Source organism: Macrobrachium nipponense, chromosome 6 (genome assembly GCF_015104395.2).
Source record: "Macrobrachium nipponense isolate FS-2020 chromosome 6, ASM1510439v2, whole genome shotgun sequence".
Classification (NCBI taxonomy): domain Eukaryota; kingdom Metazoa; phylum Arthropoda; class Malacostraca; order Decapoda; family Palaemonidae; genus Macrobrachium; species Macrobrachium nipponense.
In genome coordinates this window covers 136,762,843-136,779,604 of record NC_061108.1, presented here as the reverse complement: position 1 = coordinate 136,779,604, position 16,762 = coordinate 136,762,843, and the positions used below count along the sequence as shown (strand labels likewise).

Here is a 16,762-nt window from a genome sequence, read left to right as displayed (position 1 = left end):
CACGTTTACAATACAATGTTTATTGTACAGTTTTTTATTTATTAATTCTCTCTCTCTCTCTCTCTCTCCTCTCTCTCTCTCTCTCTCTCTCTCTCTCTCTCTTTCAGATGCAGTGTGCTACGTTTACGATATTTACTGCACAGTTTTTTATTTAGTACATTCTATTTCGGATGTAATGAAGCGTCGTTTACTATATAGTATTTATTGTACATGTTTTTATTAATTAATTAATTTATTTATTAAGTAGTAACATAACTATATATCTATTTATTTTTTTAGGTCGAAGGCGACTTGAGGGTTTCAATCATGTGGACCGGTCGCCTTGTGATGTCCCACGCAGTCTCGGCTGATTCCGGTCTCTGGTGGTGCCGAAGGTCCGGTCGTCCCGCTCCGAAGCTTAGGCTCATTGTCACGAGTGAGTAATGATAGTAAATATTTTTTGTGAGTGGAAGCGTTTTATGAATGGGTTAAGGTAGGCCCATTGTTGCATGAAGTTATAGTAAATATAATAGTTCATCGAAGTGTTTATGAATGGGACAAGGTAGACTCATTGTGTTCAGTGAGTCATTCTAAGTATTGTTTGTTAAATGAAGTGTTTTTGTGTTACGAATAAGAGATAGAAATTGTCGTTAATATGTTTTTTTATGAATGGGATAAAATAGGCTCAATGTTACGAGTGAGTTATAGTAAATTCTTTTTTTTCTAAATTGAAGTTTTATGAATGGGGTAAGGTATGCTCGTTGTTTTCAACCACTATTACGAGTACGTAATTTGACAGTGTAGGTGCTTACGATTGGCGTAAAGTAACCTCAGTGATACGAGTGAGTAATTGTAAACATTGTTGTCAATTGAATTATAAATATGATAAAAGGCAACGGAAATTTTATTAATGGGATAAGGTAGGCTCACTGATACTAGTGACTATAGTAAATATTGATGTCAATGGAAGTGTTTACAAACAGTAAATATTGATGTAAATGGAAGTGTTTATAAACAGCATAAGGTAGGCTCATTGTTACAAGTGAGTAATAGTAAGATTTTTGTGAATGGAAGTTTTCAGAATGGGATAAGGTCGGCTCATCGTTATGAGTTAGTAGTAGTATATAGTGGTGCTAATGGAAATGCTTCTGAATGAACTAAGGTAGGCCCTCGGAGCCTGTTCAATAGTTTGATAAACTCTACGGTTAGCAAACGCCAGGTTTAACTTACCCTGTCATTATTATTATTATTATTATTATTATTATTATTATTATTTTTGTCATAGATATTGGAATAAAATGTTATAATCACACAACGTGCGTTTGTAAATTATAGTTGATTATTATTTAATTTAAATTGTTAACATTTATTGGATATATTATAAAAAAATATTAATTTAGATTTTACTTTTATTTTCTTATCATTCCTTAATCACTTACGGAGGATGTGATCAGACCAAAGAATATATATAACCACAGTTTCATAACTAACCTAGGAAGATATTGCTACACAGTACTTTGATATAAGGTCTTCAGGCAGTCTGCTTTCTATATAGTTCCAACCTCGTGATAATATTGGCCCTTGAGACGAGCATAGTAGAGAAGCCATTTCTCTGTGACCATGTTTAGGTACCAGTAATAAAGGTCAAGGAAGATATTTAAAGAGAATGTTGGAGTGAGACTGCGAGATAAACATTTTAGAGGTGTTACTGTGTTTATTTTAATGAAATTTCTGTTTTCGTATTCATCAGGAATTTGCTATGATTACCTTCTGTGTGTGTTTGTGTGTGTGTTGCTTTTTATTCTTGGTGTCGTATTCAGAACAGATCTCTCTCTCTCTCTCTCTCTCTCTCTCTCTGTTGCTTTTTAGTCTTTTTAGTCTTTTTAGTCTTGGCGTCATATTCAGAACAAATCAATCTCTCTCTCTCTCTCTCTCTCTCTCTCTCTCTCTCTCTCTCTCTCTCTCTCTTCATACTTCTTTTTCATGTCAAGCAATCATAGTAATCGACACTCTGCAATTTCCTTAAAATGCAACGTGCAATGTCGACGTTCCATTCCTTTCAAAGGTGTAAGTGATTCACTCAACAAAGGAGACTGCGAGAGAGAGAGAGTGGGGGGGGGGGGGGGGGGGGGGGGGGGGGGTGGGGGGGGGGGGGGGGGGGGGGGGGGGGGGGGGGGAGACTGTAGTGTGAAGTGAAGAAGTTTCGTGAATTCGCTGACTACAATTCTCCCCCCTCCCATCTCAACCTCCCTACCCTACCCTACCCTACCCTACCCTGTGTACCTGTATGTCAATTAATCTTAGGTTTTCGAGTGATGGTTAAAACATTTTTTTAAGAAGGAGCGTCATTTATGTGTGAATGATAGAATGGTGTTGAAATCTTATATTATTTTCAGTTGTCTTCATAGAAACTGACGACTACTTTGTAAACTTGAAAATTTAATTGAAGCATAGGAAAAGTATATATAATCTAGGTATTCACTGTAATATTTTCCGTATAAATATTTTGCGATGATTGTAAAGGTCTGATTTTTATATAATCTAGTTATTCACTGTAATATTTTCCGTATAAATATTTTGCGATAATTGTAAAGGTCTGATTTTTATATAATCTAGTTATTCACTGTAATATTTTCCGTATAAATATTTTGCGATAATTGTAAAGGTCTGATTTTTTAAAATAGCATAGACACTCTTGGCAACTGTGAGTTTATTGGTGATAGCGAAAGACTTCCGAGTAATTTTTATAACTGCGAGGATTACTTGTGATTTCATAGACTTTGCTCCTTGATGGAAAATGTCATAGGAATTTATTCTGCTACAGAAAATGTCATTGAATTCTGTCTCATAGATCAGTAGAACGTGTAAATGAATCTCTCTCTCTCTCTCTCTCTCTCTCTCTCTCTCTCTCTCTCTCTCTCTCTCTCTCTCTCTCTCTCTCTCTCTCTCAATTATTTAGGTTTGCAGCGTTTTCAGCGAAACGAACGTAAAACAAAGAAAAGGCATACGATAAATACGTAATAAAAACATGAACACACGAATGAAAAAAAAAATCTTGTTCGCTAAATTTCTTTCGAAACCTTTTCATAAGTTAGTCTTCGTTTATTCCTCAGTCTTCTTGAATCTTGCAAGGAACGTTAGAGTGGTAAAGGTTATTTGGAGAGAAAATATCTTGTATATTGTGAAGTGTCTAAAACAATTACATTATATATTTTCTCTTCTGTGGTCCTGTAGTCGAAGATAATGTTTTACGGTTTGTATGCTTTTTTGTTCTTATGTTAAGGAAACGTTTCGTATAATTTGTGCTTATCTGAATTGTCGTAATTGGAATTTGGTGATTTAACTCTAATTACTATTATACATTTAAAATGTACATCATTAGCAGGATGTTTTTTCTCGTTAAAGGCCTCGGCTTATTTTTAATCACGTCTCATGTTCTAAGCAGATAATAGTCTTTAATATTTCTTACTACAGCAACATTCATTCCGTTTACATTTTGTGATGCTTACTTGCGCGCGCGACCGCTTGTGCATTCAAGTGTCTAGGCTAAATGTTTAAACAATTTGATATTTCAAAACAGTCAACTAATATCTTTTTTAAAAAATTAATATTCTAAAAGTCACATGCAACATTTTTTTACCCGTATTATTTTATTTCTGCTCCTTGTTGGCTGACTTAAACGCGTGATATTTTCTACCTTTCCGCAGTCCCACCAGAGCGGCCGTTCCTGAAGTATGGAGGGGCCCAATTAGCAGCCGGTGCCCGTCTCACCACCCGGGAGGGGAACTCCATCACCCTCCACTGCGTGGTGGAGGGGGGGAATCCCGCCCCTTCCATCACCTGGATTCTGGGCGGTGAGGACATAACCGCCTCAAGTCAGGTATATTGATTTGGTTGACTGGTAATTGTGACTTTAGTAACTCAGCTATTATTATTTTATGAATGATTTCGTTTGAAATATATCTTGCTTTTCGTGACCAGCGATAGTAGACTAACATCAACCGTGCATCTGATGTCTCGGCCAGTCCCTTACGGCGCTCATGTTGATTTAAGCCAATCACCGGGCTGGAAACTGTCTCTCTCGAGAGAGTTCACATAGGCAGGATGTATGTTCCACTTCTTCTGAGGGATACTTTTGAAAGACGTATATCCCTCAGGCGAGGTGGGACATAGATCCTACCCATGTGAACTCTCTCGAGAGACTGAGAGTTTGCAGCCCTGCGATTGGCTTATCAACAGCCAATCAGGATCGTCGTAAGGGACTGGCCTGCACATCAAATGCAAGGTTGATGTGTCTACTATAGCAATGTGTTCTTATAGGTGGTCTGGTTAATCATGAATATTATATTTAAAGGTGTATAGGGAGGCCTGGAGTGTGACAAGTGTTATTTATTTAATTTGTTTTTATCGCAAAAAACTTCAAATGATAACTTTAACATTGCAGAATAATAAAAACATTACAGAATTCTAAAGAATTCTGTAAATGTTATTGTTAAAAGTACGATTGATTATATATATATATATATATATATATATATATATAATATATATATATATATAATATATATATATATATATATATATATATATATATATATATATAATATATGTATGTATGTATATGTTTATATATATATATATATATTCTATAGTATATATATATATATATATATATATATATATATATATATATTTATATATATAGTATATATATGCATATATATATATATATATAAGTATATATATATATATATAATATATATATATATATACATAATAAATATATTATGTATATTCGTGTACATAATTTTCCTAGCCTGATGAAAAGCAACGGGTCATCATATTCTACGTTTACTATTGCAAATTATTTTCATTTTCAAAGAGTATGTAGCTCCGTTCACCCTTAGATGATTCCATCATCATTACCAGTGATGCCTTCAAAGCGAACCTGTTTGTCTTTCTCTTTCTCTGCAGATCCACAGCCAATGGGAAGACTCCGAAGGGGTCTTCAACACGAAAAGCAACCTGACGGTGGCCAGGGTAGGGAAGGATTTACACAATAACACAGTAGCCTGCGTCGTCAGGCACCCATCCCTACCCGTGGCTGTTTCGGTACCTTTAAAACTCAATATCGAATGTGAGTTTGTGTCTGTTTTTTTTTTCTTCTTTTTTTTCTCGTGTAATTTTCCATCTACCTCAGCACTTGCTGTTTTCGTAGGTTTATTTTTAGAAGTATGACAAAACTGGTTGTGTTGCCAGGGAGATTCATTTGAAGAATTTAATTATAAAATCATTTAATTTTCAATAGTGTATTTCTGATGGTATGTCGAACATTATTTTTCTTAACTGTTCCATGAGGGACTCTTTGCTTACCCATTTAAGTTCTTGGTATTATATGCATTTGCACTCATTGATATATATATATATATATATATATATATATATATATATATATATATATATATATATATATATACGTGCATATATATACATATATATATATACACGTATATATATGTATATATATAAATATATATATATATATATATATATATATATATATATATATATATATATATTGTATAATATGTAGTGTATATAAATAAATTATTATCATTATAATATATAAATTAAATTATATTAGCTATTGTATAATATATAAACAAGCATATATATACCCATGCTTCCGTTTTGTCTTTATATTACAGTGCCCACGAAATGCCCAGTAGCATTTTGTAACTTAGTGCAATTAAAAAAAAAATAGCAGGTTAAATGAGCTAAGTGCAATTTGAACTGGCACCCATCTTAAAGAACAAATTAAATTAGCTTATTTTCTTAACAATTTGTTTCCAGACTCACCTGATTTCCGATTAAGACGGTGGCCCTCATGGGGCACGCCTGTGAGGGAAGGGGCGTCTGTCTCTCTCCTGTGCTCCGTTGATGCCAACCCGCCCTCTGACCCGACTTGGGTCAAAGGTCAGTAGAGAGTTTGAAAAATCACAATGACCTTTAATAATTGAAAGCTGTGTTCGTGAAGGGGGAAGATTTTTTCATTCGGTATTATTTTTCACTTTCTAATGTTTTTTAATACACTTCAGTCGACTCGTATTGGAATGCTTTTATTTTTTAAATATTTCATTTTTAATATGAATATATTCACAGCTAATTTGCTTCTCAAGTCGACTCATATTGTAATGCTTTCATTATTTCAATATTTCATTTTCAATATGAATATATTTACAGCTAATTTGTTTCTGAGTCGATTCACATTTGAATGCTTTCTTTTTTAATATTTCTTAATCAGTATGAATATATTACAGCTAATTTGTTTCTTGAGTCGACTCACATTGGAATGCTTTAATTTTTTTAATATTTCTTATTCAGTATGAATATATTTACAGCTAATTTTTTTCTTGAGTCGACTCATATTGGAATGCTTTCATTTTTTTGAATATTTTATTTTCAATATGAATATATTTACAGCTAATTTGTTTCTTGAGTCGACTCGCATTGGAATGCTTTTGTTTTTTATTTTTTAAATATTTCATTTTCAATAGGAATATATTTACAGCTAATTTGTTTCTTGAGTCGACTCATATTTGGAATGCTTTCATAATTTGAATATTCGTAATCAGTATGACTATATTCACAGCTAGTTGTTTCTTGAATTTTTCTATTTGCGATCGATGATTTCCTCATAAGTACTAATGCATCCGTTATTTTTTAAAGGTAGCTGTTAGTTTAGATTATTTTATAATGAGAAAATTCTTGTGGAATTAGACAGTGAAATTATTTGTTTCTTGAATTTTCATATTTACGTTCGATGATATCCTCATAGGTACTAATGGTCCCCCCCCCCCCCCCCCCCTTTTTTTTTGTCAAAGATAGCTATTAATTTAGATTATTATAATGACAAATTCTTGTGGATTAGCTAGCGAAATTGCAATTATATTGTTCGAAATTTTAATGACTTTGTTTTGCTATTTTTCATATATAGTGTTATAATGATATTGTTCAAATTTTAATGACTTCGTTTGCTATTTTTCATATATATAGTGTTATTTGTTTTTAGTTTAATGTTTTTCATTTCAGTTTCCCTTCAATTATGAAAGTCAGCTTTTTGTCGTCTACTTCGTCATCACGCGTTCTTCCTAGTCACACGTTTCATTTCATTTACATTTCAACCCCCAACCCCCCTCCCCCTCCCCCTGGCCCCCATCCCTTTTATCGCACTCCCCTGCTGCTTTTCAACCTCCCTCCCCCCCTCCCCCTGGCCCATCCCCTTTTCGCACTCCTCTTCTTCTGCTTTGACGCGTACGAACGTGTGTATTGTTCTCGACGCGAGAAAGACTCCATTTTTTTTTTCTCCTTTCATTTTCCGTCGAGAAAGAGACGAAACCATTTGCGAGATTTAAAGGAGCTGTAACAAAGGAGTCTCTCATCGTCTATTCTCTCTCTCTCTCTCTCTCTCTCTCTCTCTCTCTCTCTCTCTCTCTCTCTCTTTTTTTCGCGCGTTGAATGAAAAGAGAAAGCAGTGTTAATGTCTAGCTTTCTTTCGTAATGTGTCCTCTTTCTTTTCCATAAAAAGATGGAGTCTGGTTGTAATCCGTGAGTAGTTGTTTAGCAAGCTCATTGCCTACTAAATATTCCTAAGGACTTGAATGAGTATTTCGTAGTAGATGAATTACTATCTTATGTTTACATTTGTACGTGATCACGTTCATTCAAAAATGGCAGTTTTATGAATGGGATTCCTAAAGACTAGATTCTGCGTTTGCTATGAAGTTTGTTCCTAATTATTATTGGTCTCTTACAAAAGCGTACGCCTGTTTGATTTTTTTTTTAAATATATACAGCTGAAAGCTTTGGATGACCTGGACGGCCATACAGGTCATCGAAAGCTTCTTGCTTGATATACTTTTACTTTCCTATTTTACTGGACTCGTGTGATTATGAGTTTTCTTTGATATGTTGTAAATTATATGAAAGCAGCAACTACAAGAATAACTTTACTACTTTATTAGGTACTAGTCTCTCTCTCTCTCTCTCTCTCTCTCCTCTCTCTCCTCTCTCCTCTCTCTCTCTCTCTCAGTAATAACAATGAGGGATTGTCCTCACTCCCTCATTGTTATTCATTGTTATTATCCATATCAAGTTTCTTGATACATTTCCCCCTAATATGGCATCATTATGTCTCCTTTGCGTGATACATTTCTCTCTAATAAGGCATCATCCTCTCTCTCTCTCTCTCTCTCTCTCTCTCTCTCTCTCTCTCTCTCTCTCTCTGTAATGTCCTCATTCCTCATTGTTATTATCCATAGCTAGCTTCGTGATAGATTTCCATTCTAATAAGCATCATTATTTGTCTCCTTTTGTGATACATTTCCCTCTAATAAGACATCATCTTTTACTAGTTACCAGTCTCTCTCTCTCTCTCTCTCTCTCTCTCTCTCTCTCTCTCTCTCTCACAGTAATGTCCTCATTCCCTTATTGTTACTATCCATAGCTAGCTTTGTGATACATTTCCATCTAATAAGGCATCATTATTTGTCTCCTTTTGTGATACATTTCCTCTAATAAGGCATCATCATTAAATGTCTCCTTTCCCTTCCTCGTCAGAAACTGAAGGAGGCACGACGGAGGTGGCGTCCTCCGAAGGCTGGTTGAACCTGACTCGAGTCACGGGCGAGGACAGAGCTTGGTACAAGTGTGCCACGGTCCACACCTTCGGACACTTCGCTTCCCACTCCGTATTCATCAATGTTTTGCGTAAGTGTATGACGCAATAACCTATATACTTCTCAAGTTACGAATGATAGGTTCTTCCTCCTACTCCACTACCACTACTCCTCTCTCTCTCTCTCTCTCTCCCTCCCTTCCATCCCTCCATTTTTCATCCCCTACACTCCCCTAACCCTCTATCATCCTCCCTTTTCAGTAGGGCCTACTTTTGTCTCTGTCTCTCGCCCCCCCCCCCCCCCCCCCCCCCCCCACCCCCCCCCCCCCCCGTCGGAGTTGATATATCTTGTCCCCCCTACCGTCGTCATCTCCTTTGAGTTCATCCCTTCTGAGTTGATACTACCCTCCCTTCCAACCCCTCTCTCCCATTGAGTTTACCCCGTTCAGAATGAATAAACCTCCCCCCCCCCCCCCCCCCCCCCCCCCCCGCCCCCCCCCTCTCTCTCTCCTTTTGGGTTAACCCCTTCGGAGCTGATATACCCTCCCTTCCTACCCCCTACCCCCCCATGAGTTGCTCCCGTGGTTTGAAAAAAAAAAGGAAAAAAAAACTAATCCTCATTTATTTTCCTGAATGTTGTTCACTATATGTTATGTGAAGTGGACAGTGATTATTATTATTATTATTCACTTTCCCCATCTCCTTTCATAATTAGTTTGTGTTTACATTTTGGTTTAAGGAAGGACCCCATAACTGACAGTGGATATGTTTTGATTAACCTGAAGTTAGTTAGATATAATATTTTCTGCATGTTTTGTTATTTTTTCATGTTTTTTGAAATTCATACAGGCAAGATAAGTAGATGCAATTGAATCGGTTTCAGTATTAAGGAAGATATCACTTGGTTTTTCATATTAATTGAAGAGAAAGTTTTTAAAATGCTACATTATTGATATATATATATATATATATATATATATATATATATATATATATATATATATATATATATACTATATATATATATATATATATATATATATATATATATATATATATATATATATCTATATGTGTGTATATATAGATATGTATGTATGTATGTGTTATAAAATGTAGCATTTTCGAAAAATTTATTCTTCAGTTATATATATATATATATATATATATATATATATATATATATATATATATATATATATATATATATATATCGACGAGATTGTTTGGTAAAGCACAGTTTTGCCAGACAAGTATTTCATATTCATGCAAACTTAGTGAGAGTATTATCCAAGCTCAAACATAACTGGTTAAGTATGCTCTTTAAGAAACTTTTTTTTTTATTATTTTTTCGTTTCTCGTTTAAGCTAGTGCACAAACATTTTTCTCTTAACGAGAATTCCCCAGATCTTAACCAGTTACCCACCTTGTCTTGAAGTTGCATCTACTTCCCTGGCCCCTGGAAAAAAAGGAAAAAAAAAAGAAAAATTTACTTGCAAAATTCAGGAGTTGCGTGCATTTAAGGGAAATGCAAAAGGAAATGAACACACTATTATTTCTGTCTTCTCTTTGTGGTGGTTGAGTTAAGATAAGAGGAGGAGGAAGAATGGGTTCTTTCCCTCATCCTTCTGTTCCTCCGTTTCTGGTGAAAGTCTGAAGTGATATCTCGCTCCAATTTTTAATGCTACTGGGTGTGTTTTCTTTTCGAATCGAGTACAGACTCGTCTGCCTTCGATTTATTTTATTTTTATTTTTTATTTTTTATCTATTTATTTTATTTTGCTTACTGCTGCTATTTATTTTAAAGCTTATGTGTTTTGCAGTTTTGTATTGGTTAGATTTATTTTTATATTGTAGCGCCAAGCATTTGTTTGAATTCAATTTCTAACATTCTTCTTTGGTCCCAACCAGTTCATGTAAATTATTATTTACCTTCTATTTTTTTTGATTTGACAGAGTACGATTAATTATTTTCCAGATTTATTCGATCATAAAACGGGTTTATTTTTCTTGTACCCAAAGAAAATTCGTAAAAATTTAATAAACATAATCTTCACTTAACATTTTTCAATGGTACTCTGTTCTGATTTCATAAAAGTCGAAATAGTTTGAAATGGCGTTTTCAGTTGGTATTTCTCATTTTTTATTCTTAAAGAATATTCGTAATTATTTTTTTTTTATTTTGTAACTGTCACACTTAATTTTTTTACTTTAGAATGGCAATGAATTATGCCCCTTTGATTTTTAGTTCTTTTTGTAACTGTAGATGAAAAACCTCTTGAAAAATCTCTCGAAATGTTGCTATAAATCACAGGATTTTCTTTTGTATTGTAAGACTGATTTTTTTTACACTTATCTTGTGCTGGGTTCATCATACTTTAGTTTTCAGTTAACTTTCGTTAACATCCTGATATTCATATTATCTTGTTTCCAGCAATATCAATTCAGACACAATTCTTTCTGTTGACGCTGTTCCGTATCGCTGCGTTATTTTTCGTATCACTTTCATGAATTAAACGATCACTCTGATCAAGAAAAAAAACGACAGCTAAATATAGTATATTTCATGTTAAAATGTAGCAAAGTCACCCCACTGATGAATTTCTCGTGATTGTGATGTAGTAGGACAATTCATTCATATATTTATCACAACGATCGGATGTGGAATGAAGCCAAACTCATGACAGTTTTCTTTGCCTCTCTCTTCAGGATATTTTTATTTTTATTTTTGTTTTTTCTTCATTGTTTGTCGTTTTAGAATATTAAGAAGGGAGTTTCATTTCATCTTACAGAACTGTAATACTGATTTTGCATTTCGGTTTGTTGCTTTATATTATAAAGCATTATATTCAGAATAAATCCCCATCTTTTTTCTCTCTCTCTCTCTCTCTCTCTCTCTCTCTCTCTCTCTCTCTCTCTCTCTCTCTCTCTCTCTCTGAAATATCCTTTTGCATTCCTGTACGCGTTGTTTTGTTGTGTTAATGTATATTAAATATGATTATGAGTACCGTTTTCCACAAGGATCTAAAATTTGTCCGAAAGCCATGGATAAATTCTCCTGAATTTTTGTATATATCCTTACCTAGAACGTTTTTGTGGATATTTAAAATGTTGATTTTGTCCTTCCTTTTGTGATAATAGTGAAAATTGGTATTTTCTGTAGAACTAATGATTTCATTTGTTACTGACAAATTTTAATGCCATTTATGACTGTGCTGTTTTTTTATTTCCTCTCCCCCTCACTATTAGTCCGAGTCATTTGCACACCTTAAATAAAACATATTAGGACCCTGTCCACGGTGAGTCAAGAAATAAGCTCTCTCTCTCTCTCTCTCTCTCTCTCTCTCTCTCTCTCTCTCTCTCGCTATATATATATATATATATATATTATATATATATAATATATATATATATATATATATATATATATATTATATATGTATAGTATATGTTCACATTAAGTCAAGACGTAAACTCTCTCTCTCATCTCTCTCTCTCTTCTCTCTCTCTCTCTCTCTGGATATGCTCTAGCTCTGTTTTGACTTTATTTAGATTTCCCTTTATTTTCGTTAGCTATGTCTTCAAATATCTTGAATTTTCCCTTACAATTTAATCGTTTTGATTTTCTCTCGTTTTCAATCTTTTGTTTTCATTTTCTGGACTTGGGCACATTTTGTATATATTTTGTATTTTGTGTACGTCTTTTTTTTTTTATGTATGATTCTATTACATCTTGTTTTTTTTTTATGTATGATTCTATTTTCATCTTGTTTTAGAGCTTGTTTAGAATTCTCTCTCTCTCTCTCTCTCTCTCTCTCTCTCTCTCTCTCTCTCTCTCAATATACAAAAGACGCCTCCTCCCTCCCCTCCCTCTCTTAATCACAAAGATATTTCCCCCACCTATTTCTTCTAATTGAAAGTATTTACACTCAATCCCAATCTCCCCTAAGGTCCCCTCCCCCTCATAGTTTTTTCCCCAAAGAGTTCCCCTCCGCCTTTGTTTATTTCCCCCATCACTTAGCTGTCTTCGACTTTCAGCAAAGGGACATCTTCCCCTACCCACCCCAGAATACCCCTTAACCAACCAGGATAATATACCCTGTGATAATACCCTATATTTCCACTGCCAAGAAATTAACAGATAACTACTGTAGCTGAACACCCACTCTTCTCCCACCCCATATCCCCAATTTCTCCCCCGCCCCCTCTTCAGTTGAATACCCCACCCCCATTCCCTCCCCTCACTGACCACACTCTCCCTCCCTTCCTTCCCCAGCGGCTGGGGAATTATTAGTCTCTCCTCCCCGGGAAGTAGAGGTGGGGTTGGGCGAAGCTGTCCAGATTCCCTGCACCAACCCAGCCAGCCGGGTCCCCACGGCCGTCTGCTGGACCAAGATCCTGCAGGGTGGGTAGCTTTCTCCTGGGTTTTTTTTTTTTGATCACCCCGGGGGTCACCTTCACCATAGTTATTGTTTTTATTATGTTGGTGGGATTGAATACCTTGATTTTTTGCCCATGACACCATTTGTTTGAAAACCTGGACACAGTAGGAGGAAGATTATCGCCATGGAGTACTCCTGGTCCTTCTTGTATAACACTTACAATTTGGGGCACCTTCACCATAGTTATTGTTTTGTTTTTACTATCTCCAGATGTCGTGGGATTAATTTGTTGTTAGGATTGAATACTTTTATTGCCCATTACACCATTTTGTTTGGAAAGCTGGACACATTAGGAGAAAGATTATCGCCATGGAGTACTCCTGGTCCTTCTCGTCTAAAGGTCTTTTAAAATTTAGGTGTCCTGTGTTTGTAGAATATTGTAGATTACTTGTAGCTCATATTAACACAGTACCTTATAAAACCTGAAAATAGCATTGATGCGCACACAGTAGAGTTGACACAGAATTTGCAGAACTTGTTCGAACGTAGTTTGAATGACACTACGGTAAACTAACAGACTCTGAGTAAACATTGTTGTCGAAGTCAGTAAATACAGAAACGAACGTTTGTTGTTTGTAAGAGGTGAATGGTAAGTATACTTTTACTTGACATTTTTATTCCAGTTCAATAGAAAAAATAGATTAGGAATCTTAGTGTGTCTATTCGCTAGTGAAACGCCAGCAAATGTCGGTGGTAGAGCCTCAAATTGGTGTTTTCGCAAACCATTCATTAATTTTTAATTAGCCCAATGATTGGTCATTTTTGGGGGGTGGGTAGGCAATCCAATTTACTCAGGTAATCTGATTTGGTGATCATCACTAGACTTCAGAGTATTCGTGTGTAGTGTTATCTTGATTTTCTTATGTAATTCAAGTGTTTTCTTTGGCATTTTTGATCCTGTACTGTATGGTATTTATGCATTTATATTTATGTATGATCTTTTTGTTTTTTTTCCTCGTTGGACGAGTGGTTTACGTGCTCCCTTACCGATTCGGTAGTCCCGAGTTCGATTCCCCGCTCTGCACGTGGAATCGAAGAAATTTGTTTCCGGGAATTAGAAATTCGTTTCTCGATATAATGTGGTTCGGATCCCACAATAAGCTGTAGGCCCCGTTGCTACGTAACCAGTTGGTTCCTAGCCACGTAAAAAATATCTAATCCTTCAAGCCAGCCCTAGGAGAGCTGTTAATCAGCTCAGTGGTCTTGGTTAAACTGAGATATATTTAACTTATGGTTTGTATTTTCCTTTTATACGAATATCATGATACATTTTGTCGTTTATACCGACAGGTATTGCTTATCGCACTTGAGTAACTGTGAATATACCGTGACATTATCTTGATAGCATTATAGTTGAAAAATCTATCAAATTATTCAGTTTCCAAATGGTTCCTGCTCCCTTCACGTCCTATTTCAACTGCTGTAAACCTGACACCTAAGTGTAGGTGATTTGTTACCTTAGTTTTATTTTGAATATCAGCCGGAATGAATACAGCTATTGAATTCTTAGACCCTGCCCTTCCTCGCTTCGGTATGAGAGGGATAAGTTCTTCAACAAATACTTCAGTTTATATTCCTCTGGATTGGGGCATATAAATACCGCCATCTTATTTTTAAAGGTAAGCAGAAAGTCCGTCATATCTTTTCATGTTTTATATATCGTCATTCGGGTGTTTCTTAGTAGACCAACTATCCCGGTTTCTGCGAAGAAAGCAGCATTATTTAGCAAACTATACAACAAATAAATAACGCCGTAAGAAGAAATGAAAATAGAGGACATAACAATAAAAGCGAATAATGGAAACTTAAAAAAGACACTTAAATGATAAATAAAATAGGCTTTTTTTTTACACCGAACGTTAGCAGACATTAACACAAAGACAGAGCCACATAAAATCTAAACTTATGCCACCCACAAAAGTTATTGGTGTTGAATTTGCCCTGATATTCAGCGCCCCCCCCCCCCGCTCACACACACACACACCTCAGTGGCGTGGTTGGTATGGTGTTGGCGTCCCACCTCGGTGGTCGGTGGTTCGATTCTCGGCCATTCCATTGAGGAGTGAGAAATGTGTATTTCTGGTGATAGAAGTTCACTCTCGACGTGGTTCGGAAGTTACGTAAAGCCGTTGGTCCCGTTTCTGAATAACCATACTGGTTCCATGCAACGTAAAAACACCATACAAAAAAAAAAGACACACACACACAGTATATGGAATTTGAAGCCGCCATACCGCACGCAGACCTGATCTTCTCACTCGCTATTATCTTAATTGTTTTTCAATATATCGCTGAAAGGTCTTCACGGATCCCCTGTAATGGAAATAGAACAAAACCCACAGTAATCTTGAAAGCCTCAGACCGGTTGGTAGCTCATGCGAAAGCGACCGCCGCTTTATAATCGAAAGCACTGTTGCAAATTGCAAGGTATCTCCCTTCAATTTTCCCTTTTATTTATGACTAATCGTTGCTTGACCTTGGGCGCCTCTGCAAGCATGGCTTGCAAGCAAGCTGCTTTCATCGATCGAGAACCACTTACTGTATGTTTGTGTTGGAATTCTCATACTGTTAGTGAAGATATCAGACGAGCGTCTTATCCGGATTGTGCTAGATTATGTTAGGATATGTAGTTAGAAGGATATTTAAAGATTTTTCTGGGTGATTATTGTTAAAATGGCTTTATGTAATCTCTGAGATATGAATATGGACATGATAAGGAAAATGAATATTAGCATGTTAAAATAGTTAACCTCAGTTGAAGATGAATTTAGTCTTTTCATGAACTTAATTATAGCATGAAGTAAGAAGGGTTTAAAAAATTACGATGATTATAGTTATAATGGACGTGATAAAGGAAAAAATTATCATGTTAAAATAGCTGACTTGAGTTACAGATGAACCCACATTCTGTCATGAAATTAATTTAGCTTGCCTCATCATTTATTATGACTTATTTCCAAACTGGTATAAAATTATAGATTTTACTGAAAAGAAAGGTCATATTTTTATAATGATGCAGTCTAGTAAGGACCTCTGCAGGTAGTTGTGGCGAAAAGAATCCAAAAGTTTGATTTTTTCTTAAAATAGCACACTTGAACTGTTTGATTTTCCTTCTTTTATCAATGTTGCTTAAGATACCGAGAATCAGTGAGTCTGTTTTTGTTTGTTTGTTTTTGTATGGTGTTTTGCGTTGCATGGAACCAGTGTTTGGTTATTCAGCAACGGGACCAACGGCTTTACGTGACTTCCGAACCACGCCGAGAGTGAACTTCTATCACCAGAAATACACATCTCTAACCCCTTAATGGAACCACGTTGAGAGTGAACTTCTATCACTAGAAATACACATCTCTAACCCCTCAATGGAATGCCCGAGAATCGAACTCGCGGCCACAGATATGGCAGGGCAAGACCATACCGATCACGCCACTGAGGCGCTTCCATGAATATGTATGAAGATGGGAAGAATATCCTGAAAAATTAACATAGTAAGTCATTGCAATATTTCCTGAACACGAAACTAAAAGACAGGTGTTCTGCTTATTGCTTATTCGCGTGCAAATCAACCTTTTATTAAATCCACGAGAGGAATAATGGAAGTTTTGTAATTTGGGGGAGAAAAGGCATTTTGATGTATCAACATTACGATTGAAGGCTGGGCGTT

At 35.6% G+C, this 16,762-nt stretch overlaps 1 protein-coding gene across 1 annotated transcript in view; it reads left to right on the top strand.

The window, feature by feature from the left end:
* Positions 1–279: 279 nt before the first annotated feature.
* Positions 280–16,762, top strand: part of LOC135216657 (roundabout homolog 3-like) — a gene marked incomplete at its 5' end in the record, with an annotated part of 43,074 nt that continues 26,591 nt past the window's right edge. The window contains 6 exon segments of the mRNA XM_064252043.1: positions 280–415; positions 3,687–3,859; positions 4,954–5,116; positions 5,833–5,955; positions 8,599–8,748; positions 12,933–13,061. Coding sequence (XP_064108113.1) covers positions 280–415; positions 3,687–3,859; positions 4,954–5,116; positions 5,833–5,955; positions 8,599–8,748; positions 12,933–13,061 — 874 coding nt within the window.